We start from the raw sequence: 27,077 nt of genomic DNA on the forward strand, positions 1-27,077 counted from the left end.
ATAAAAAGATGTTGGGGTCATTTTTATTCCTCTGAAATAGAATGTCACCACAGATTTTCACAAACCATCTCTTGGTTTTAGATAAAGATATTTAGATTGTTTAGATTTTAGCATTTAAAATAATGTATAAAGTTTTTTTCCCTTTACCTGAGAGAAAAAAGGCTTATGAAGCTATTTTTTGTCTTGTTTTTTGTGTTTTTTTGTTTTTGTTTTTGTTTTTGTTTGCCCAAACCCATGGCATGTGGAAGTTCCCAGGCCAGAGATCGAACCCACGACAGAGCGTGGACCCCAGCCACCAAGTGACAACACTGGATCCTTAACCTGCTGTGCCACAAGGGAACTCCAGGAAGTTATTTTAAAAATAAACATTTTAGTTTGGTATATAGTAATTGTCAAGACTTCCAGTGATAGGAAATCAGAATGTAACTTGAATGTTCTTAAGCCCAAAGTGGTATTTATTGGTTCATATGTGCAGGCATGTTAGTGGTACACCTGACTTAAAAGTGGCAGGAAACTCCCTCCATTGTGCATCTCTACTTTCCTCTGCCTCTGCTTTATTTTTACCTGGTGCAGCCAACCTTGGGTTGGGGTGGGAGGATTTGGTTGGTTAAGTGAGGAGCCAGCTGCTCTGAACACACTTCGTTCCAGCTTAGGGACCAAAGAGGGAAAAAAAGCCTTTATCTTTCCAGCTCCATTGAAGGACTTTAACGAGAGCAGAGAAGCTGATCACTATGATTAACCCTGTCAGGGATATTTTCCCAGCTTCTTGGACAAAGAGGTAGAATCTGTTTTAGAAGATGAGGAAAAGACAGCAACGCAGCAGTGCTTGGCTGCTCAGAGCACACAAAACCTGTGTCTGCTCAACATAATGTACTCTCCCACCTGTGGCCACCCCTCTGCAATGACAGCGTGCCCCAAATCACGTCCGTCACTGCACTCCTTGGCAGTTGGTGGCACCATGTTCTCGAGTGTTTGGGACAGCTCTCTGGGTAACATTTATTCTCGCCATCAAGCCCAATTGTAGCTCCTCATGACCCTCAGGACGTAAAAAGCAAAGGATGATTTTAGCCAATCCAGATGCAATCAATATATATCTGAAGCAAAAACAGCTTTATCAGAATAAAAATTGCCATTTACTATAAAGGAACAATACCAGTCTTTAGCTGAAAGCATCTGTCACATCGATTGTCAGTGCGAGTAAACCTTACTTCCCTGGCAGTTGGTGCTGGCCCCTGGAAGTAAGTTGTCCTCCATGGCACCCTCAGAGGGGCGCTGGAGAGGAGGGTGCCCTGCCGATTTAGCAGCCACTCCACATCTGCATGGGCATGTGAACTTGAGGATTACTTTGTCATGATTGGAGGCATATTTGGGTTTCATTTTTGTTTTGTTTTGTTTATTTGTTTTGTCTGGTCTTGCTTTGCTTTGAGTAATAAAATTCCCTAGAAACCTAGGACCATCGTTTGTCTCTCTCGCCACAGGAGAATTCATAACCGAAGCTAAAACTGCTTTTTCAGTCAGCATCTTTGGATCTAACTCTACCCTTGAAGTTTTACCAACCAGCTTGGGGACTTTGTTCCTTCCTTAAATCCTTGGATTAACCTTTTTTTTTTTTTAATGTTTGTTTACTTGACCTCGAGGCCACCGAAGACAGCAGGCCACTGTTGCCTGTCCCCAGCCTTCATCCCATTTAATTTTCTTGTCCTGTGAGGTCCTTTTTTTTTTTTTTTTTTCCATACAGGGGATACTCATAAGGAGGTATTACTCTAGTTAGTCCCAGAAGATCTGGTACCCTCTGTGGTATTCCTCCCTGGTCTGTTTTCTAACTGGAGAGTGGAGCAGAATACCCCTGAGGTCTTAGATCACGTGGGAAGGGCAGAAAGAGCATGTCTTACTGAAGATGCGTAATTACAGTAGTGACCCTTTTTTGCTTGCAAATGGGCAAGTTTGGAATTTTTGGACTTTCCGCTTTCTTTCAGCTCCTACCAAAAAGGCCATAAATTATTCTTACATTTTTCTCCCAAATTCTTAAAAGCTGCATCCTCACTGGACACAGAAGGTGAATCCTGATCTCAATCAAAATGAATTATGCATTCTTAATTTTCCTCCTCTAAGGATCGTCTGCTTTTAGATTTCTCTCTGTTCCTTTCTCTCAAGAGGAATCTGTTTGAATATACTGTTTCTCCTGGCTTCCTTTTTTCTCATCATTGTCCTACCTTTAGAAGTCCTGAGATTTTCTCAGTCACTCAGGATCAGACTCTCAGATCTCTGGATTCTTCTTTCTTAATTGGTCCTTCTGGTTCACAAGTCCTGTGTATTCTAATATCTGACTTTTTTTTTTTCCATCACCAAGACCAATACTCTCTGTAGCCCTGTGCATTGTTGACTCTGATTCATATAACATTTGCCAACAGTTTTCACCAATTGTTTATTGTTTCCCTTCTCTAAGTCCTGATGTTCGTTTCTGCTTAATCTTTAAAGGATGAACTGATAAAGCAATCCCCTGTTCCTAAACCTTTAGTGCCCTTGTGCATTTGTTCACTCAGTCTTGCTATGTGCCAAGCATCGTGCTGGTTCTTTAAGATCAAATGACGAATGGTTCAGAACAGCCCCAGCACCCATGGAGATCACAGTCTATCTATCAGGAAAGAAAAAACAGACCCAACATTAAGGATAGGCTTATTCAATGTCTAGAACGCTGGTATTCAGAACTCTCTCCAATATGATCACAACCTATTTTCTGTCTTTCTCTTTATGTTAAACGCATTCCTCTGATGTTTACAGCATGTCTTTGTTTTGTTTTGCTTTTTCTAGACAAAAGCTGTATATGTGGTGAAACCCTAATGGCTTTTAGTGGACTCTTCCACAAGACTCTGTGACTTTAGGCTTGGCACATGCTCTGTGTCATGATCTTATAGTCTTTAAATGCTAATAAATAGAATTACTGACATGTACTGTATACATATATTAGGCCAACTAAACCTAAGGTTAAAAACACAGAGTCCCAGTCAAATTACTGGGTCTGAGTACTGGCTCTCCTCCTTATTAGCTTTGTGACCTGTACATCTCAGCGCCTGGCATCTGCATCTGTAAAATGGGGAGAATAATGTTGTAAATGGAAAAGTGAGTGAATAAGGTGAAAACCGTTCAAGCAGTACCTAGCACATCATTGGAACCAGGTAACTCCTAGCAATCCTGTTATTACTTTTCTATGTAGGTAGTACTCTTATCCAGTGAGGGAGCTAAAAGTCTTGCCCAGGGCCACAGAGTTAGTGGTAGAGTTCAAGCTCTGATCTGGATATTCTGGTTTCATACTAGCAGATACTAGTAATTATTATGCTATATAACCTCTGTTATAAGGTTACCATAAGACTGTATCAAATAATCAACATTTACAAGATTTGAAACTATAATGCATTCTGAACAGCTAAGGTGTTATTATCTATACTATAATAAGACATGGCTAAAGAAGACAGTAATTTATCTGTTCCATACCTTGAACCCTTTTGCTATACCAATAATTATATTAATAAATATTTCTACATCCTTGTGTGATTTAAAGAAACTTGCACATACACAAATTCATGTAAATCCAACCATCACTATTTTAAATTGGCAAGTCAGTGCTATTATCTCCATCTTTAAGATGAGAATGCGGAGTACTCGTTGTGGCTCAGTGGTTTAAGAATCCGACTCGTATCCATGAGGACGCGGGTTTGATCTCTGACCTTGTTTGGTGGATTAAGGATCCGGCGTTGGTATGAGCTGTGGTGTAGGTCACAGATGTGGCTCGGATCTGGTGTTGCTGTGGCTGTGGTATAGGCTGGCAGCTCCAGCTCCAATTCGACCCCTAGCCTGGGATCTTCCATATGCTGTGGGTGCAGCCATAAAAAGAAAAAAATAATAAATTAAAAATAAATAAAAATGAGAATGCTGAAGATCAGAAAAAAGTAACTTGGCTCAAAGTAGTCAAAGATAGTAAATGAGAAAGTCTGTAACATAAGTCTGAAGCCCCCAAATCTCATCCTTTGCTTCACTATAATACTCTGGTATTTTTAACAATTTCTTGCAGCTAATGGGAAACTAATTTGTGTAATATAGGTTACCATTATAAACATATGTATGTAAATATTAAAATATGCTTAAGTACAAAGGCATAGCTCTTTACAGTCTTTTCTTTCTCTTTTTAAAGATTGTGATCGCCAGCATCATGTGTAGTTACAACAAAAATGACTGGATGGAACTCTCCAGAAAGGCTGAGGTAACGATTTCTTTACCTTATATTTATTTTATTTCTTCTCTTCTATTTTTATTAGTTTTATAAAGAGCTGTCATGAAAAATAACCCAATAGAAGTAAAATTGAATGGAAAATGGTAACTTAAAACATTTCTATTATAATTTGTTTACCCTGTGTTTTCATTAAAATGATGGAAATGGAAATGGGAAAGGAATCTGTTCTATAAAAGCAGTCCCTCAGATTTCACACACTGCCTAAAAATCCTTTATTCTTTGAATCCATATACTCTTTATTTGCATATTAAGCAAACTGTATATTATGATGGATGCCAAGATAAAATTTAATTCTACCTTTGAGAGTCTAACTTGATCTTACCCTGCCTTTAGGCAAACCAGTTTGACAGCGAGAAAAGAAATTTTGAATATAAAACTCTTGAATATTTAAAATATAAAAGGTTCATTTAATACTATTCTCGTTTGAATACAGACATGCATAAAATGTTGGGACAGAATGCTCCTGAATGGAACACTAGTCAGCAGGTTTTCTATAATATAAATTGATTCTTGCACAAATGCAAACAACTAACCATGTGCCTCAAATTTGTATTTCAAATAGAAAAATACATACTTAAAGCTGTATACTTAGGTCCATCGTTCTGTCTTGAAAAATACCATAGACAGCTTTAGCTGGGGTTTCTTGAAAACCTCTCGGAACTATAGAATACGAACTCTAACAATACTGTGAATAAATGACTCTACACTGTAAAACATTTCAAAGCTTTCTAGATAGTGTTCAGTAATGTTGATTGTATGTTTTACTTGGGTGTCTTAAAGCTGTGAGTGCAAACGTTATTTGTGGGACTTAGAAGGGTCAAATTAAACATGATCAGTATTGGCTTCACGGCCTTTGGTGCTGGGTCCATTTTATGCGTATTTATCCAGTTGACTGTGACATTTTACACAGAGCCCAGGCTTGGCTTGAGTTTTGCCACTTTTAAGCTGACTGTGATAAACGGCTTTATCATGCTCCTTGCTTCTCTGCCCTTCTGTAAAATAACATATTAAACTTAAATAATAACTACTTATTTTCTTCAGTAATGGGCATTAATTTTTAAATAAGTAAATTTTTCTTTTCAAAAGACAAAAGCCTTTATATTAGTGACATACTAACCAACCTAAAGATATTGTTCCCATTTCTCACATTCTGCACCTATTTCTTTTTTAATTTAATGTCTATTTTATATTGCAGTTAGATGATGTACAGTGTTGTGTTCGTTAGTCTCAGGCGTACGGGAGCATGATTCAGTTATGCGTATACACATAGCCATTCTTCTTCAGATTCTTTTCCCGTACAGGTATAACAGAACAGTGAGTACAGTTCCCTGGGCTATACAGTAGTTCCTTGTTGATTATCTATTTTATGCCTAGCAGTGTGTGTATGTGAATCCCAGAGTCTTAATTTATTCCTCCCCTTCACCTTTCCCCTTTGGTAACCACAAGTTTGTTTTTGAAGTATGTGAGTCTGTTTCTGTTTTGTAAATGAGTTCGTTTTTACCATTTTTGTCTTTTCAGATTCCATATATTAATAATACTATATGATAATTTGTCTCTATCTGGCTTACTTCACTTAGTGTGAGAATCTCTTAGTTGACATCCTTGTTGTTGCAAATGGTATTATTTCATTCTTTTTAATAGTTGAATAATATTCCATTATCCATATCACCACATCTTCTTTATCCATTCCTCTGTCAATGGACATTTAGATTACTTCCATGTCTTGGCTGTTGTAAATAGTGCTGCCATGAATATTGGGGTGCATGTATCTTTTTGAGTTATAATTTTCTGTGAATATGTGCCCAGGAGTGGGATTGCTGGAACATATGGTAGCTCTATTTTTAGTTTTTAAGAAACCTCTATACTGTTTCCTGAAATGGATGTACCAGCTTACAACCCACCAATGATATAGAAGGGTTCCCTTTTCTTCACACCCTCTCCAGAATTTATACCTATTTCTTTTTTTTTTTTTTTTTTTTGTCTTTTTGCCATTTTATTAGGCCGCTCTTGCGGCATATGTAGGTTCCAGGCTAGGGGTCGAATCGGAGCTGTAGCCGCTGGTCTACACCAGAGCCACAACAACGCAGGATCCGAGCTGCATCTGCAACCTACACCACAGCTCACAGCAACACTGAATCTTTAACCCACTGAGCAAGGCGAGGGATCGAACCCACAACCTCAGGTTCCTAGTCAGATTCGTTAACCACTGAGCCACGACGGGAACTCCTATACCTATTTCTTTAATTGCTATTTTATTTGATATCATTTTCTAAGTTCTCATAGCAATAAATAAATAGGAAAGTTAGGAAGAAAGTACAAAAGGAAAATGATTTTTTAAATGAAAAAAAAAAAAAAAGGTATGCCTTCCATTCAGTCAAAACAGTTTATGAAATCTGTCCACAGGAAAGCACTCTACATATCAAGATGTTCATTCTATAGGTGGTGTCAACTTAAAAAAAAAAATCTTCCCTGCGGTCTTGAACTATGGGCCAGCTCAGGATATATCACACGAGGGAACTGCCCCTCGGTCTTCACATTTCCCTGGATGGCAGTGATAGGCAGCAGGATTCATCACAGCTCATGTGGTACACACCCAGGAATGTTTTGTAGAGTCAGTATTTGGTTTTGTTTTTATGAACACATGCTTCAGTACAGATTAAAACAAATTCACTTACAGTAGAGGAGCCCACATTAAAATAAACCTACAAAACCAAAAAGTGTTCAAGCCAGAGTATACTGTACAACTTAAAATACATGTCTTTGATAACAAGAGGTAAAAAAGGCACAGGCACACCAGCTATTCTAGCAGGCTACGGATTTCAAGTTCAGCAAATCACTTAATGTGATAATCAGTGTATTTAAATTCAGGAGGTCCTTCTCCTTAACGTGGATTAATTCTTGAAATACGTAATAGAGAATTGAGGAAATTTACCATCAGTTCTTTACTACTATATCTGAAAACAGAAATGCACATGTGTAACAGCTGAACACATCCAGTTGTGTACTAACATGAAAAAAAGACTGAAAAATTCTATATCAGAATGAAAATTTATACAAGAAGGGATGATTATTTGTTTCACCAGAGGGTACCATTTTATTTTACTATTTTGAACAAACATTTAAGACCCAGAAGTAGTTAAAAAAAATAGAACTTATGTACCTTCTTAAAACATGGTAACTAAATGCTTAAAACATGGTAACTAAACAACTAAATGCTGTTTTTAGAAGTTAATGTATCACCTCACACCAGTAAGAGTGGCCATCATAAAAAAGTTTACAAATGATAAATGCTGGAAAGTGTGTGGAGAAAAAGGAACCCTTGTACACTGTTGCTGGGATATAAGTTGGCATAGCCACTTTGGGAAACAGTATAGAGTTTTTTTAAAAACTAAAAACAGAGTTACCATATGACCCAGCAATCCCACTTCTGAGCATATATCCACAGAAAACTATAACTCAAAAAGATACATGCATCCCAGTATTCATGGCAGCACTATTTATAACAGCCAAGACATGGAAGGAATGCCCATCAACAGAGGAATAGATAAAGAAGATGTGGTGATATGGATAATGGAATATTACTCAGCCATTAAAAAGAATGAAATAATACCATTTGCAGCAATGTAAATGAACCAAAAGATTCTCATACTAAGTGAAGTAAGACAAACAGTGAAATACAAATATCAGATGATAGTGTGTTTATGTGGAACCTTAAAAAAATTATAATTATAAAAATGAACTTATTTTTGAAACAGAATAGACTCACAGACAGACAAAACTAATTTATAGTTACCAAAAGAAAAAGGGGGAGGGATAAATTAAGAGTTTGGATTAAATATACCACACACACTACTGTATATAAAATAGGTAGTCAACAAGGACCTACTTTATAGCACAGGGAACTCTACTCAATATGTCATAATGAGCTATAAGAGAAAAGGATCTGATAAAGAAAAAATAATGTGTCTTAATCACTTTGCAGTACACCTGAAACTAACAAAACATTGTAAATTAATACAACTTCAATATAAAAAATAGTTAATGTATATCCCTTATTATCAAACACAAAGAGAACTATGTTGAACTAAAACTTCTTTTTCACTCTAACCTTAGAGTACAAATGCTTTTAATGTCTTCTTTTATGCATTCTTCAACTGTTTTTAATTTGTCTTGGCTTTTTAGCACCATAGAACAGAAGCAGCATCTGGAAGAGTTTTACGGGGCTTGTTGTCAACAATAGCATTGTTACATTCGTTTGTTTGTTTTTTGGATTTTTTTTTTTTTTTTTTTTTTTGGTTCAGGTATCTGATCACATGCTTTCCTACTTTTCTGGGATATTGATACTCTATCCCAGTTACACTGAAGGAAGATCTATGAAGCACCTACTGTGTGTGGGTTTAATTCCTGACCTGGAAACATTTTTATGCATTGAGTGCAGCTCCCCCCCTGCCGCCCCCAAATGTGTATACCACATTGAACCATACTGACAGCTCACAATAGTAGGTCTTAAATAGATGTTGAATTCATTTTAATAGATTTTTGAATCCATTTATTTCTTAATGTGTGTTAGCTTAGAAAACAGAGCCTGAGTCAAAGTTAATGTGAAGATGCTTCACTGACGTGTTCAATCGCAGAGAAGTAAGAGTGAAGGGAAGAAAAGAAAGCCAGCAGGTGGAAGGGAGAGCAGATACAGTTGGTACCTTCCAGAGCTGGCTCCAGCTTCCCAAGGAAATGGAGCCAGTGGCTTATCCGGGTGGGCCCGGGAGGGCTGTGTGGAATCCTCCTGCCTCATAGCAGCTCAGAGGAGAAGAAGGATGAGGGGTATCTGCTGTCCCTCCCTGTCTCCCGTCTCTCAGTGGCCAGAGTTTACACCCCAGGGCTGCACTTCTGTCTGCACTTTTGGGTCATGTGCTGCCCCCTTTAGGCAGCTGCTAGAGAAGGCAAATCCCGAATCACGTGGAGGGCACTGGCCTCCTGGAACTCTCACTTGGACAGGTACCGTGGAGCCTGTGACCAAGCCCCACTCTCATGCTGAAGGAGCTGTGAGAGCTAGCATTGAGGGGAGATGTGAGGACAGCCACGAGGGCCAAGGTTCCCTTCAAGCTAGTGGCAGAAGCTTGGGCAGTAAGGAAAACCATCAAACCTGAGGAGACAGAAATTGGGTGTGCTCCGTGTGTGTTGCCCGTCCACGTTTATCTCAGGAAGCCCCACTAATCTTCTCGCCCACAATCAGTCCGCCTTTCTTAAAGTGCAAAACTCTTAACTTGACCTATATGGTCTGGCCCCGACCCCCTCCGCAGTGTCACCTTGGGTTAGTTTGTTACATTCCAGCCCCCCACTGGCCCTCTTTGGCGTCTCCATCACATCTACAACTCAGAGCCGCTGCTGTTCCCTTGGCCTGCGACGTTCTCCCTTTCCTCAACTCTGAGCTCCCAGCGGGCTAACCCCCTCGTCCTACTCCTTCCAAGATCCTGTCCTCAGAAGCTAAATTGCCATGGACCTAATGAAGCTTAAGATTCAGAGCTCTTGTTTGTGCAAGCTACTTCCAAGCGCCTATACCTAATTTTGTGTTTGTGATTCTTTTTTTTTTTTTTTTTGGTCTTTTTGCTATTTCTTGGGCCGCTCCCGAGGCATATGGAGATTCCCAGGCTAGGGGCCCAATCGGAGCTGTAGCCACCGGCCTACGCCAGAGCCACAGCAACGCGGGATCCGAGCCGCGTCTGCAACCTACACCACAGCTCACGGCAACGCCGGATCGTTAACCCACTGAGCAAGGGCAGGGACCGAACCCGCAACCTCATGGTTCCTAGTCGGATTCGTGAACCACTGCGCCACGACGGGAACTCCTGTGTTTGTGATTCTTAAATTATTTTTAAAGAAGTTTCCCCACATTGTTTAAGCTTCATGCTCCCCCAAATCTGGGGCTACCTCTGCTTGTGCTTTTTCTCTGCAGACTTTAATAAAACGGTGTCAGTAGTTCTTTAACAGGTCTTCCTTAGGACAAAGCAAACTCTGGGGGTGAAGACCCCCATGCACTCCTTGATCCCTGATTCCAAACACGGGCCTTTGGTGGCCAGTGTATAGTCCTCAAATATTTGTTGACTGGGGTGAGATAGAGGCACAGACCTGGTGTTCTGTCATGTGACAAACAAGGAAGCAATTACAGAGTAAATGGGACAAGTGGCACTTTGTTTAGCACCAGTGAACTTGAGGGATGAAGATCCAGAGCTGAAGGTTTTAAGTCACTTGAAGGATTGCCAAAGGTCTGACTCGAACTGGTAGGCTGAGATAAGGAAGGCCTAGCCGGAGGCCTAGGTGTCCAAACCTGGTGGCCATACTGTTCCTAGCAGAAAGTCCAAATAAACCCCTTACAAGCCAGCTTCTTGTCATTTTTCACCTCAGTCTAGGCTAGTGGTGTGTTGTAAGGTTACATAGATGTTAAAATCAGGAAATCTCAAATACACCGAGATAAAAGCACAGAAATATGCAGGACCAGTTGGATCCTGAACAGTGACGGCGCAGTGGGACAGTATGGAATCAGGAAAGAGAGACATCTAGTCGGAGACAAAAAACAGTCCCTGACTTAGTGTCCAGTGGGGCGCCCAGGCCTGTTCAGTGTTTACCTGTTCGCAGTCTCCTTCGGAGTCGTTTCAGAGAGTCAATACTGGATGTCAGTGGTGTCACATAGAAAGTCAGCCTTGGACCATATGTTCTTTTAGAAGAAATTAAGAGGAATCCAAAAAGTGTAGCTTTCATGCCTCACCAAGGTCACACCCTCCCCACCTTGCTTGGGTGCTGACGTCTTTTGTCCCCCTCCCCGCCGTCCTTGCCCATGGAAGACCTCCCTTCCTGCTGGGCACTGATGCACCACACGGAGCTGCCTCCACATGTCCATCCTCATTGTGCTCAGGCCCTGATACCCCGCGATGGGTGTGGTTCCTCTTCAAATCTTCTTGGTCCCCTGCCTCGCTCTGCTGCAGCACGTGGGAGGAAGGGAGAGGAAAGGAGAGAGAAGGGAGAGAGCTGTGTACCTGATTTTTGTTGTACATGTTGTACAAGGGTTAGTGGTTTATGCTTCCCTCCTTTCTCTGAGAGTTTTTATAAGGTGCTTCCATGACTTTTAAAAATTACACCACAACCACTATTCTGAGAATTCTTCACAATAGTTTTCTTTTCCTCCCCTACCCCCAAGTATGGATAATTACTTTAAATCCTTTCCCAGATCAAGACTGAGGAGGGGGCAAGTTGGAGAGTCTAACTAGATGGATGGATGGACAGGTGGATGGACAGACAGACAGGAGATAGGTAGGAAGGCAGTAATTGCCTACATTCACATAGTAATTGCTACAGTCCAGGCACTATTCTGTCATTCACGTTTATTAAACTTGTTTATACGTTAGTGCAGCAAACTTGAGTTACTTGCTATTTTCCATGTTTTAGAAATGAAGAAACTGAGGTAAAATGCTGTTAAGTAATATGCCCAGATTCATAGGGCCAGTATGGGCTTCAGACCCATGAAATCTGGCTCCAGAGTCCACACTAGTAGCATATCATTCTCCTTCATGCAGATAAATGGATGATAAATAGATAACGTATGAAATTAGAAACAGCAAATTTTCTATGTCACTGCCATCACTGGGTTACTTTATTGTATAATCATTTAGGTGAGGTAGAATAAACTCTGGGCTAAGTTAAAAAGCTTGTGACGAACAGGAGTCAGAATGCATGCCCAGTTTCAGTTAATTTAACATTTCATGCTCATTCAGCAATTAAGGCTTTTCGAATGCATACAGTTGCTCGGAAATAGAATTAACTGCCTTTTAAGGTAATGTACATCCTATGACAGGAATATTCAAGTAGAGGCCAAATGAATATTCCCAATCTCTCTGTTACTTTCAGCAGGATTTTCTCCGCTTTTGAGGCCCTGTGTTCAAAGGTCTTTCCAGGTGTGTTTGGCGGGTCAGTGCTTGTGTATGTGCATAACACTGGGGACATTTTTAACCATTAGCCCCTGAAAAGACCCTAACTTGGATAGGTTGTTTAAAGTTTAGAGGCTGTAAGGATGCCACCACAGCGTTTTGTTAACACACTGAAATAACAGCAGCCTTGGGATAATGAACTCTACTAAGCTATGATATTGACTAAGAACACAGCTCTGGACTCAAAAATGGGTGGGGTCACGACTCTATTCTCATTTACAAGCTCATGTATACAACAATGAGTAAGTCGCTTAAATGCTTCATACCTTGGTCTTATCACTCGCAAAATGGGAATAATGGTATATCCCACTACTAAGAGCCTAGTACACTATCTGACACATTGTAGGTACTCAGTAAATGTTAGTTATTATGTCGTGATAGCAGATTGTAAGCTTGCACTTACATTTTAGGAAATACATATCATGTAAATATATATACAAATGCCACCTAAAGCTTATCTAAGCCAAAGTGTTATTGAGTTGAGTTGCTATTAGTTGCTGCATTTCAACTACATAAAGAAGTCTAAAAGAAATACTTGAAATAACTAAGCAATAATTAGAAAAGTATAGTATTGTATCTAATTGCAATGTACAATCTTTTAATTATGCTGGAAATTCTCACATGATGCTGCTTTGAGATAGGTCATATTATCTACATTTACACGTGACAGATGGAGGCAAAGAAAATTAACTGACTTGGCCAAAGCATCCCCAGTTCCTTAGCTGACCTAGGATTAGAGCTGAGTTTAGCAGCCTGTGCTTTGTCCAAGCTCACTGCCAAGCCAGCAGGAAAAGAAGTAGTACAGTACTTTTCAAATAACATGAAGCATTTTAAAACTGAATTAGATAAGGAAATCCAAAATAAAAGCATGTTGGAAAATTGGCTGAATGATCAATGAACTTCCACAAATGTGCAGAAGGAAAAGTAGACTCACTAATGAATAAAGGTGGGTTAGAAAGTCCACGGAGAAAGAGCTAACCAGAATTCTGTCCTGCTTAAATTCATAAAGCAGGAAAAAATAGGCTAAAATCTTGAACAATTAGGAATAAAAGAGAGACTTGAAGAAAGGCTGTTGGCCTCAAGAAGGGTCTGATATACTTGGAAAATAATGAACTTTTTAAAATGTTTTTGCATGATGTGGTAACATGTTAGATTCGAACGTCTTGTTTATTTTACTTGAAAAGAAATTGTGGCGATGGAGGAATTCTAGAAGTTAGCTAAGAATATAAAACTTGAATAGTTTAGTTTATTCACATTCCTCAAATTAAAAATTGTTTTATTGTTCTTAGAGTTTTTTTGCAGAAGACTTCTCAAGAATTTTTTGGTTCTCCAATAATTTTAAGAATGCTTAGAGCAAATTATTTTGTTCATTTTTACAAGACCCATTTGTGTACTCATGAATTAATGCGTTAAATGAAAAGGATTCCTATCTAATTATTAAATAAGACAAAATTATCCACACTTCATATTTCTCAGCATAGACTTTTAAAAAATACAATAAAATTGATTATCAATTAAAAAATATGAGAACAATAGGTGAGGTAGATTACGAGGTTCAGACTTCCAGTTACAAAGTCAATGAGTCACAGGTATAAAATGTAGTTTGATGATTATAGTTAGTCGTAATGTAACGTCTTTGTATGGTCACAGATGATGACTTGACTTATTGTGGTGGTCATTTTATAACTATGGAGATGTATAGAAGTATCAAATCACTATGCCGTCCCGGGAACTAACAGAGTGTTGTAGGTCAATTATACTTTGAAAACAAACAAACAAACATAGAAAAAGGTGGTGGGGGGGATTAGAACAAGGTAGTCAAAAGGTACAAACTTGCGGTTCTAAGAGAAAGAAATACTAGGGGTGTGATGTCCAACATGAGTGATATAATTAACACTGCCTTATATACGAAGTCATTGAGAAGGTAAACCCTAAGAATTCTCATCACAAGGATATTTATCTTTTCTCTTGTATCTGTATGAGATGATGGGTGTTCACGAAACTTACTGGGATAATCATTTTGTGATGCGTGTAAGTCAAATCATTATGCTGTACCCCTTAAACGTACGCAGGGCTATATGTCAGTTATATCTCAAGAAAACTAGAAGAAAAATTAAAAAGAAAAAAAATAAAAAAAGCCAAATACATGCGGTAAATGTGTTTTACTTTTTTACATACATAGAAAAAATAGAAAATTACACACCAAATTGTTAACATTGATTAGAGGTAGGGAATGGGAGGAGAGACTTTGTTTTTATATACTTTGGTTTAGTCTGAACTGTTACCAAAATCTTATTTTTGAATTTTCTTTAACGCAGCATAGAACATAATTAACAATGTTCCAGTTTGGGGAACTAACATACTTGAATGCTCCAAAGCATATGAAAGCAGCGTTTATAAATAATAAAAGTTAATTGATAAAAAAGAACATTGAAACTCTTACTTCTATTCATTTCCACTAGCCTGCTACATTTTTCTTTATATTGCTACTTCCAGTACCAGTTATCCAGAATTGGTAAGATTTGTTTCTATAACAATGACAGCTGTACAGGGCAAAATAAATGTGATGTTAAACAAACCTCTATCAGTCTCTGCTGTGTCCTTTGATAACCAGCCTCGTCATTTACTTCGCCTGTGCTTTGCTTTCCTCATCTGTAAAGTCGGTACCCTATTAACCCTAGGATTATGAGAGTTAGCGGTAACAAATGTAGCTCACATAGAGCAATGAGTGTCTCTTATAAGTACTCAATATATATTTGCTGTTACAATTATTGTAATATGCAGTCATTTAAGAGAGTCAGAAAATACCTCACATGACAGGTGAAGTACAGTAAACAGAATAGTTAACATTTTCAAACGTGACCTGTGTTGAGAAATCAATGGTGAAAGCCTTTCAGTACATGGATTAAAGCTTTGGCTTTTCTCTCATTTTTCTTCTCCATCTTAAAGGCCTCGGGAGCAGATGCCTTGGAGTTAAATCTGTCATGTCCACACGGCATGGGAGAAAGAGGAATGGGCCTGGCTTGTGGGCAGGTAAGGACTCAACAGCTGCGTTATGCGTGTCTGTGTGACGGAAGAGGCCCCTGTACGGATAGTTACTATACCTTAGGCAGGAAGATGGGCGGATTGGATGACTGGCTTGAGAGTTCCAGGTCTGCATTGTTTAAATATTTAGTGCTTAAAAAGTGGAAAATGAGGGAAACTGAAATTACAGCAACTGTTTAGTTTTATTGAGGAAAATATCACATTATGTGCTTGACAGGAGGTAATATCATAACAAATAGTTTTTAAAAGCGCTGAAGCAGAATTAGCTGATTTCAAATGCAATGTTCTTTATTCATTCCTGATGCTGATCCAGTTTCCCTGGAGCAATATACTGTACAAAATGCATTGTTCGTAGTGATTTTGTAGTAAATGGGGCACAGCGCAAATTGCATTTTACATTTTTTAGCATATGATCATTACTCCCTAACTGTGTTTTGGGAGTTGCAAAAAGACTTTGATGCTATTTTTATTTTTGGATACAATAAATGGAACCTTCATGCTATAATACTTTCAAAAACATAATGAATAAAATGTGGAAATATATGTTAATATCTAGAAAATACTGTGTCTTTATGGAACTAGATACAGTATTATATGTTAAGGAGCAGTATAAAAGCTTAGTGCTAAAAAGGTGAGTATTTTGCATCTAATTTAGCTCTTAAGCCTGGAGGGAAATTATGTGAATTAAATAATGCAAAATGTTGTAATTTATGACAAATCTCCTAGTCCTAGAAATTTTTCTTTTATTTCTATACCTGGCACAGGGCTTTGTACATAGTAGGTGCTCAGTTCTTTTTTTTTTTTTTTCTTCCTATGTCATACAATTATTTGAATTAAACTCCAAAACCAGAGGCCCTTCATTTGGGCAGGCAGAAATTTCTGCTTATTCAAATGAACATAGGTTGCTATTTTCATATTAGCATTCAGGGAGGATTTTAAAGTACCTTGTAAATATTTAATTAACATTCAGAGTAGATTTGTGACTTAGGAAGAAAATATTCTTTTGGAGCAGCAGGAGAGAATGGCCTAGTCCAACGTTTCCCAAGCATATCCTCTCTTCCACTCACAACAGGTCCAGAAGATCGGTAAGTGTGGTAGCGGAACAAGCCTTAGAATTGCCTGTAGAGGGAACATATCCTTATACGAAATCATGATTTTTATAAGTCAAATGAGGTAATAGTATTTCAAGATGTGTAATTTGACTAAAATGAGGAAGGTTCCTGAAAAGACATCTGAAGGAGTTAAGTTTCTCTCTTTACCACTTTCCCAGTGAATCTTAGAACCAAAACATCTTTTACTTCTCTGAATTAAAAGAGCTATGGAAAATATAAACCTACTGGCTGATTTTTAAAAGAAAGCTGAATTTTAATAAATATTCCTTGCCACAAATATGAAATTATTTTGAAAACGTTACCCAGGCTTGAATTTAATTTTTAGAGTGGACATTTTAAACACATATAAATTTTATTATATTTATAGTTGTACAACGATCATCATAACCCCGTTTTACAGTATTTCCATCCCACCCCAGCCATCTCCCTCCCCAACCTGCCTCCTTTGGTAGCCATAAGTTTTTCAAAGTCTGTGAGTCAGTATCTGTTCTGCAAAGAAGTTCATTATATCCTTTTTTTAGATTCCACATATAAGTGATAGTGTGTGACATTTAGGTCTCACTGTCTGACTAACTTCCCTTAGCATAATTTACAGGTCCATCCATGTTGCTGCAAATGCCATTATTTCATTCCTTTTTATGGCTGAGTTATATTCTATTGTGTATATGTGCTTTGCTTCATGAACACTTCCAAATGTACCTTACTGTTAAGTGTCTTAGGTGTATCCTCTCCAGAGAGTTAGCCACATACATTTTTGCACAACCTTTGGCTGAATAAGGATGGAAATGCTAAAATTTTGTAGTCAGTTATCACTAAGATTTATAAAACTCATAGAAAACATGTTCCCAAACCCATGACATCCTAGGCTGAAAGGAATGGGAACATTTTCATTTTATTTGCTAGCTTAGTTATAACCTCTAAAACTAAAACTAGTTCTTTTATTAGCCAAGTTTAGAAATTTTCTTTTGACTTATATTCTCTTATAAATTATACAATGGAAAAAATAAAGCTAATTTAGTCATTTTGCTCCAGCATAATTTAAATGATTACTCTTCCTTGGGACACATGAATTTCAACATATCAGATTGCTAGAATGAAGAATATTAGTGCATTAAAAAAAAAACCTGTCTTTTTAGAACAGACACAAACACATCTGAGGCTTAATCATTTCTTTTACCTCCTCTTCCCCTTTCTCTGCCTCCTGTTCCCATAGCCTCTTCCTCCCTCCCTAGGTTTCATAGTTTTGCACCTTTCAGTTGGTACAATGGGGAATTTGGATTCAGTGCCAGGGGACTGAGAAGCTGTTCTGATTCCTCTTCCCCATCAAGTGTGATCCTGCCTTCCATCTCCTGAAAGCTCCCTGTGTGTCAAGCACAGACCTGTGTGTATTGCCAGAGCCTCAAAATGGAACAAACAAACATAAATCAGTTCCATGGCTAGAATATTTATTTATTAGAAACACTCTCTGTACTTTCCCCATTTCTGGTGTTTCTAGAATCATAATAATTTTAGCTCCTTACGGAGAGGTAGAGCATCATAATACAGTACATTTTCCTCTCTAAACATGTTTTTTCTCCTTTATCTCAAATATTTTCTTGCAAATATTAAATAAGTGAAAATGCTGCTTTTATACCTGATTTTAAATTGCCTATTTACATATATACTTATTTAAGCTCTTTTATAAGTCTTCCCATAGGTGACTAAAAATTGTGAAATTTATGAATAGAGAAGGCTATAACCTTTACTTTATAACATATGGACATCATATATATTTATAGAATTTATAGAAATAAAGAAAAACCTCAAACTGACCTTGAGACTTTGAATTGTGTATTCCCTGCAAAGTGAAACTTCATATAAAGTCCTAACCACTTAGTATGACACTTGCTAAGTGTTTAAAGGCAGTCTCATTCTTTATTCTTTCCATCAGCCATCTATGTCACCTTGATCAAGCTACTCCCTCTCCTGACGCATCAGTTTCTATCTCTACAATATGGGATTTGAACTAGATGATCTCTGAATCCCTTAAAGCTCTAATATGCTTTGAATGCTTACATTATCAGTAGCAGACTAATATGGTTTTTTAAACTACCCATAAAAAGCATTGGTAAAACAGAAACTAAAGAAATAAACAAGTGCATATCATGTTGTTCTTTTTAAAAATATTAATATTTTCCTTGGCTTGCATAAACATCAATGTTTTATGTATTTGATAACCAATTTTTTATATCAAGCAATACTGCTCACTTTTGGTATATTTCACTTGATTTGATGACTATCCAAGTAGCAGTTGTTTAAACATGCTTGGTTCAGTAGACATCTTGTACTTAATGTGGTTAAAATAGAACCTTTGGTCTTTTAGTATGTCAGCCTGCACTTTTATAAGATTTTTTTCCATTTAACTAATTATACCCCCCCCAATAAATTTGATGCTCAAGCAAAGGTGAAAATATGTTCTAGTTTGGGTTGCATATACTCCAAAGAGTCAGAGTTATAGTACAACAGGAAATTGGTTTTTGTCTTCATTCTTCTGTTCACATCAATCCTCTGAAGTAGGATAGTCTTTATCCCACTGAACAAATTAAAAAACAAGAAGCAAAAAAATCCCTCCTGAGCTTCCATGTTTCCCAGGGTACAAATCTGGTCAATGGCTACCAGAACCTCAGATTTAATTAGCATTAACCCTGAACATAGGCAAGGCACCAAGAATAGTCTCTAATAATTTGGTATTCCAATATTAGCATTAAATATTATTACTAATCAAAAATTAATTGCAGGACTTCGTCAGCTCTCAAGTCACAAACAAACCCGAACCTACTATTTAGGTGTTTCATCTCACAGGAATAAGGGTGTTTCCTCTGATATTTTAACATTCAGATTTAAAGTTGTCTACATAAAATCTATGTAAACCTATTTCCTGTGACAGCATATTACTTTATAAACATAAGTGAACTGTAATAAATTCTATAAAGTCCAGATGAGATGGTGCCTTTTGAAGGTTGTCTTCTTTTCCAGTGTGCTAAGTGTTCATTAAGAATTGAATGAATATCCCTCTTCTGTCTTTTTAGAATTATACTGAATATTTTTACTAAAACCTCCTAACCTAGATTCACAGGGGAGCTGAATGGGCTTTGAATGGCTTTGTATTGTTGTTGTGGTTGTTTTGTTTTTGAAATTAGTACCAAAACTAAAAACAGGTGGCTAGACAGAAAAATTCTGTTCTTACTTCTCTTGAAATAAAGAAGATGAAGCCATACTTGTCTTACATGGCCATGTAGCAGTGAGGAACTAGAGCTTAATTCAGTCCCCTTAACACTGTATGTGGTACTTGTAAATAGCAGCAAACATTTGACCATGGATAAGTGCTCGTTCTCAACATGGATTTGATCAGTATGTATCTCTTTGATTCAACCTTTCAATATTGAAACCGAGCCTTCCAGGATTTTTGCTAGCCCTCTGAGTTCCTGACAGTGAAGAATCTCTAGGCTGCCTTCTTCAGCCAGCTGTACCTTTAATTCTTAGACCCTTCCTCCGTCAGCTACTAAAAGAAGAATAGTTGGGAGTGGAGGGCAGGATATGGGATAAGATGCCTTGCCTTCCCACCTTCTTATTTGATCTCCTACGGAGCATTAAAGAGGAGCAAGAGGCACAGGACTTCTAACAATTCTAGTTACATAATCCCCTTCAAATGGTTTTTGTCCTTGCCATCAAAAAATGTACATTTAAAACTTCTTCAGTTATTTTTTCACACCAGCCGTGTACCCTCTTTGCCTTGAGTCAGTGATGGGCACAGTGAAGCGCAGACCTTCAGAACGGAGAGAACCTTGGAGATTTTCCCCATTCAGAGGAAGGAATTGGGGACTGGGAAGTTATCTAAATTGGCTCAGCCTGAGATGACCCACCAGCAAGGCCCGTAAGCCGGGGGCCCTTGTCATTGACCCATCCGTTGCTCTCTCCTGTGTGTACCACTGTGCCCTTTGAGTGCATCCAAATCTCCAGTCAAATGACGAAGTCAGTCAAAGGCCCTGGGTACTTCTAGCTGAATGCCTTTGTGCATCATCATCATTATTCTTATTCCCGCTGCCTGGAATTCATATCTTTTCAACTGAAATTACTCAGATGACATCTAATTGATTAAGTGGGCATGTCTTAGCAATCAAGCACATTTTCCATAAGAAGAGAGAAATAGTGTATATGAAGAAGTTAAAGGTAGGAACTGGATGCATACTCTCATGGACTCGATAGTGACCTAGAGATTGAATCACTGTCGGTGAATTTGGATTGTTTAACTAACACTTCTAAGAAGCTACAGAGATGTTATTTACCTGGCCCTCAGGGTAGTGTTCTCATTGTTCAGTGTTTTGGATGCCATAGTTTGGCCTTCACTGTAGGTGTGATTGCTAAATAGTGCACAGCTAGTTCAGTAACAATTCCTTTGGATAGAAAAATTTCAAAATGATAGTATATAATTGGTGGGAAGACTTCTCTAGCTTTACAAACAAAGCATAGTCCTGAAAAAAGATGGCAGTGCCCTAGCATCACTTGCTGTGTCTTGCCCTCTCACAGCCCACTCCATTTATTTACATACATCTTCTGTATAGAATTTCTGAACATTGGAATGTGCAGCTCGGTCAGGGATTTCCCTGGTGGCTTAGTGGTTAACAGATCTAGCATTGTCACTGCTGTGCCTCAGGTCACTCCCTGGCATGGGAACCTCTGCATGATGTGGGCATGGCCAAAAAAAAAAAAAAAGTAGTCTTACCATTAATTTTATCATCAAGAATACATACTCAGTCCTGCCTTTTGATGGTTTAGCTAAGCAAAAACAAACAGGTGTAGGAGTGGTAAGTCTTAAAATGCTCAGTGATTTTAAATAATCACTGACTATATTAAGATCACTCAAAGCAACACTTTGATATTTCCCTGATGATCTGTGCTGTGTCCAAATTTAACTTACATAAACTCTACATTTTTATTAAAAAAGAGAGAGAAAAGGGCTTGTTTCTGTTACAATATGCCAACATTTTTCATAAAACACAAATTATTACTCTTACCCTTGCCAGAGAGCAGACATCTGTCACCAGGAAGAGAATCCAAAACTAAATGTGAGGACCACATTGCCCCAGATGTGCCAGCATTTCCCTTGGGAAATAAAACCTTGTTCCAGCGGCTGGGTTAACACACCCTCTATCTCATGTGCAGCACAAAGTCCAGGAAACACTGACCATAGCCCTGCCTCACTCTGGTCCCCATTGAATGTCTGTGGATGGGACGGTATAAAGATGCCTCTCATAAAGCCAAAGCTCTTCTTTAATTTCCCAGCGGGGTGAAAGGCAGGAACTTAGGAGTATGAGAAATCTCAAAGGTTTGAGAAAGAAACGTCAGAACCTCCCGCCCAGTGATAAAATACAACAAACTGAAGCCACAGTGACCTCTCTGGCATCTATTGGGGATCTAAGGTGAGGGTCATGGCCAAGTTAAATTTGCTTTTTGATACTGGTCCAGTATGTACCCACGAGACCTCCTCTGTTTTAGGTTCTTGGTTCCTTTCACCTCTTCTGACTCTAGACCTGTAAGAAACATAGGTGACAAAGTGCTGCCTTTTCCTGAAGGTGATGTTTAATTTTGCTCTAATCAGCGTGAAGGAATTTAAGTTCAGGCTAGGAAGTTGTGCTCGAGGTCTGTGAACTGAGTGGCTAAACATGGGATAGGCTGGGCTGGCCTCAGTGGGTGGAGCCTCTGAGACAAAACAGGTTTGGAAATCATAGCACCATAAAAGAACTTCATTCCTGGAAGAGGTCCGAGAAATGGCTGCATGGTATAAGCTTATGCAAAAGTGACTAAAATCTGCTGTTACCCAGATACGTTTTACTTATATCCTGTCTTCTCTTTTCCTTTTGGCAGTATCATTTTGGAAGTGCTTTAAAATAAATTACCAACTTGTTTATGAGAAAAAGTATCTCCGATGAAAAAGAAATATTTGCTTTACATTATGTTATGTTGCCTAACTCCTTATTTGATTTTAATTCTCAGCCATTTGCATAGACATGGGTGCTTAGATAAGTAGATAACAACAGGGAATCTGTAAGAGGCATTTATAGAACAGCCAATATTTTGCCTTAAGCAGGTTCTCTATGAGTTTTTCAATTTTAGTTATTAATGTTGGTTAATGATATAAAAATCATTATTTTAAAAATTGTAAAATTTTTGTAGAAAGCAACACCATTTAAATCTGAGATATTAGTTCTAGGTCAGGAAAGATCATTATGTTTATCTAGAATAACAAATATGCATCTGTCAGTTAAAAAAATATATACCTAGTACAAGTAAGTGGACCTCTTTGTGAATGGTTGTGGGAAAAGCATCTAAATATATATATTTTAACTTAATATTGTATTCATCATGTTATATTTCTGAAATAAAGCAGCAATAGCATCTATGTTTTTTAAAAATCACTTTCGAGTGATGACATCACAGCGAATTTGAGTTTTCTCTATATCTGTTGACTATAGCATAACTACGAACAAAAAGTACCTTTGACCTAAAGAGAGACAAGTAGGAGAGAGGTGGGGAGAGGCTATGATCGTAGTCTGTGGTATCATGCAGAGTTCTCATAGCATAATGTCACACCAGAATAAATAGGTGTCAGCAGTGCAGAATAGAAACAAAGTCAGAAACCAAAATCACTACAACAGAAATATTGACAATGAAGTGGATCCCACTAGCCTAGACTATTTGGAAGAACTAGCAAACAAAACTTGAGTCCTGCATTAAAAGCCAAGAAGTCCCAGGAGTGAAGGACACTGCATACTGAGCTAAAAAGCAAGATGGACCAGAAGACTAGTAAACACTCAGGAGCTTAGAGAATTGAAGGCAGCAAAGTTCAGATAAGCGAAGAGAGAGAATAACAGATGAGGCAAATCACAGGAAGGCACGAGAGGCACCATTCTCAAGAAGACCTTAAAATTAGGGCAACTCCTACTTCAGAGACAAAGTTTTTACACCTTTTCCCGCTGGGGTAGAAGTAATCTTTTAGACAGTCAGTTTAAGGCGTCCAGTTGGAAGTAGGTGAGCAATGTCAGGAAGGAGATGCATGGATTTCCTGACTGAAGAAGGAAAAGTGGCCCCCTCCCCTCAAAAAGTAAGTCAAAGAAATAGATTTCTCGTGGCATTTTACAGCCTAGGAATATTGATTCAAGATTGAAAACTCCATGGCTTTAGTTTCTGTCATTTGGCAGCCATGTTCCCAGAGAGCTGTCGCATCCCCCCAGAAACACAGGAGACGGTCCTTATCAAGAATCCCCGATTTTATACACACGTGAAGTCTGTCTTGTACTTGGTTACATTGCAGAAACCTTAACGACAGTCATGTTTGGAGCTGACATTTCTGTTCTGTTCTTTAATGTTCTGTTCTCAATTTATCAAGTAGCAATATGATTAGTTAATGCATACTCTGAAAAAAAAACCTTTTGTTTAAAGAGGTATTAATTTAAAGCATGACTATCAATTTTAACCACTTTGAGATATCTTAAGTATCTTTTATTCTTCCCTCATATTATTTGCTGTTTATTTTATCTACAGTTGATTGTTTGAGTGTTTACTCTTTTCTCCCTATCTTTTTGTTGTGAATGTCTTCATCTTTAAAAGTCCTCATTGATCAAATTGTCAATTCCTTTACACTTAATGTATGTTAATCACTCATAAAAAAGAGCATACAGAATTTTTCTCTTACTGGTAAGATTTCTGGCCCTCTGTCAAATGAACAAAGATTTCTCTTGCTGGTTTTCCATTGCCAATATTTTTCTTTTGTTGACTACAGCAGAAATTGGATGGCAGCATAGTAGGCATTCCACTCCTGTTTTTCCTGTAATTGTGTTTGGCCTCACGTGAGAGAACTTGATATATAAAGGCATAGTCAGTTCCTTTCACTTCTAGTGTCTATTCTTCATTCCTCTCTCCTATGTTCACTCTTGACTGTCCTTCTATATTCTACCATGTAGGTCTGAAAATTTTAAAGAAGAGCCTTTTTTATTAAGGAGAAACAGGTTCTAGAGACCCTATTTGGCACTCCCCAAATCATCAAATATTTCTATACCTTTCATTCATGCAACACATATTTAGAGTATCTGCCACGTACCAAGAATTGTATAAAATACTAAGAATATAATGATGAGCAAAAATAGACATGTTCTCTGTCCTCATGGAGCTTTCTGTTTAGTAAAACAGGCAAGTAACCCCAGAAACAATAAAGTATAACTGGCATGGTAGTCATGAAGTTGTGGTCCATGATATTGGAAGAGCAGGTAATGCGAAGTTTCTGGGTGACTCTGGAAGGTCAAGGAAGGATTATGTAAAGAAATGCTATTTGATCTGGTAACTGAAATATTTAGAGGATTTTTTAACTAAGTGCAATTATTGGGGTGGGTTAGAGCATTTCAGGCAGTGAAAATGGCATGAGCAAAAGCCTTATGGTTGAAAAAAGTCCTGTTGAAGGGCAAGAAAGGAGAAAGGGGCATTTAGAACAGATGTATCTGGCACAAGATGATATTGGAGAGGAAAATATCATACGTATCAGGCTATGTAAGACCCCATAAGTCAGGCCTTTGTAAGCATTTTGATCTTATCCACACAGCAGCAGTAGAAAGCTATTAAAAGGCTTATCAAATGTGCGTGTGTGTGTATGCACATGCGTGCGTGTGCATCTGTATGGCGAGTGGGATGGTGACAGTGGTGGAGATGATAAGATTATATTTTCATTTTGAGAGACTAGAATAGAGAAGCATGAGAATGGACTTGAGAAGACGGGAATCCCTTGCAGTAAGTGGTTCAGCGGTTTGTAGCTTAGATTAGGAAAACAGTGGTAGAGGTAGAGAAATGGAAATACCAGAGATAAGAAGTGTATCAAGCAACACTTAAGGATGGGTTGGATATGGGTTTTAAGGAAGAAGCAAGTGGAAAGAGATTCTTCACTTTCTGGCTTCTGCAGATGGAGCAATTCTGGTACTGTAAACTAAGGTAGGTATGTTAGGTTTTGTAACTGATGGCATGAGGTCGATGTTGACTTTGTGATTGTCTGGATCCAGGAAAATAAATGATGTCCTCCCCACTCTCTCCAGCATCCTCGTCTGCTCCACGGTGCAATGAATGACTCATTCTTATGCACAACAGATGAGCATTCTTTATCCATCTGATGACCTAGCCTCACACACATCCATGGTTTATAATCCCAACTATCAGGGGATTTTTACCTTTTCATTCCTGGACTATCACTGACATCTATGATTCTGGTGTTTTCAGTATACTTTTTTCTAGTCTTTTCCACTAAACTCTTATTAAAAACTTTCCTCTAAATGGAGCCATCCTTATTTTAAACAATTAAAAACTTATACATAAAACATTTTGAATATTATACATATTAGATGCCCACTCTCTCCATAAAGATGATGGATTTAGGGTAAAGTTTTCCTAGTAGATAATAAAAAAGAATTATATTTTTGAGGTGGCTACAGTTAAAGTAGAGTTACCATGATATAGATATATTCCAAGATAATAAACCTATGAAGGATTTTTATGAAGAAAAGAAATGGAGTTATTAACTTCAGTGCCCATTTATTCTCGGCAATGTGGTAGGCCTTTCTATTGGATCCCATCCACTCCTCAATCAACTTTGAGAGGGAAGATAGAACGTTATCTGTGTTACAAAGGAACTAAGGCGAGAGTGACTTGCTCTGATTGAATCCCCAGGATTAATGTTATTCTGACACATGGTGGGCTCAGTAAATATTTTTGGGAGAGATTAATAAAGGTACGAATGAATGAATGAATGAACAAATGAGTAATGGATGAATTAAGCCTTCATACAAAATGAGTTTTTGTGACTCAGCAATGCAGTTCTCGATTCTTTGTTAGTTGAGAACTTACATTTCAGATCATTTTTCTTCCCTCTAAAACCAGTTTCAATGTTCTGATTTTTGTTGTCTTTCCGCCTCAGCCATTTTAGGTTTTGTGTGTCTGATTTCTCCAATTTGTGTCTCAAATCCATTCTGAATTATATTTGCCCAGAAGTACATATTACTCACATGTACGTATGATTCACAATTCCCTGTGCCCTGGACAGGAGTCTGTCTCTTCTTCAGTTATTCCATTTTTGGAACTCACTAATCAGTTTTTTTTAAGGAACGAGCATTTTCTACATTACTGCGGGAGTTTAGAAGATGAAAGATGTCAGAATGGCTTGACCGTGACTTCCTTTTGCAGACTTGCTATCCTACATTAACAAAATCTGTACCAAGGAGTGAGGGAAGAATAAGAAAATAGGTCCCCTTAATCTGGCCCCCAGTGGGGTTAAGAACTTTATTTTCACTGCCTCCATGCCCGCCATCTAAAGGCAGACAGGCATGGATTAGAAATGCCTCGAATGTTCCCTCCTACCTTACTTGAGAGCAGATACAATCACCGACATCTGCCATGCTGTTTGCCAGGTTCAGGTTCAAGGTCTAAGTCATGTAATCCCCCCAGAATTCGGTGACGTATGTGCTGTTATTAATTCCCATTTTGCAAAGGGGGTAACCCAGAGACTGAAAGCCTAAGTAAAGTGGCAGGGTCACGGGGCAGGTAAATGGCAGAGTCAGGATCCAGATCCTGGTCATGTGT

At 38.2% G+C, this 27,077-nt stretch overlaps 1 protein-coding gene across 2 annotated transcripts in view; it reads left to right on the forward strand.

The window, feature by feature from the left end:
• Positions 1–27,077, forward strand: part of DPYD (dihydropyrimidine dehydrogenase) — a 787,163-nt gene that overhangs the window by 512,897 nt on the left and 247,189 nt on the right. Inside the window, exons 15-16 of one of the 2 annotated variants that reach the window (XM_047785223.1) lie at positions 4,190–4,258; positions 15,217–15,300. In XM_047785223.1, the coding sequence (XP_047641179.1) occupies positions 4,190–4,258; positions 15,217–15,300 (153 nt within the window). Of the gene's footprint in view, positions 1–3,046; positions 3,883–4,189; positions 4,259–15,216; positions 15,301–27,077 lie in introns of those variants that run through there. The other variant, XM_047785224.1, reaches the window with a different exon arrangement.

Source organism: Phacochoerus africanus, chromosome 6 (genome assembly GCF_016906955.1).
Source record: "Phacochoerus africanus isolate WHEZ1 chromosome 6, ROS_Pafr_v1, whole genome shotgun sequence".
NCBI classification, from domain to species: Eukaryota; Metazoa; Chordata; class Mammalia; order Artiodactyla; family Suidae; genus Phacochoerus; species Phacochoerus africanus.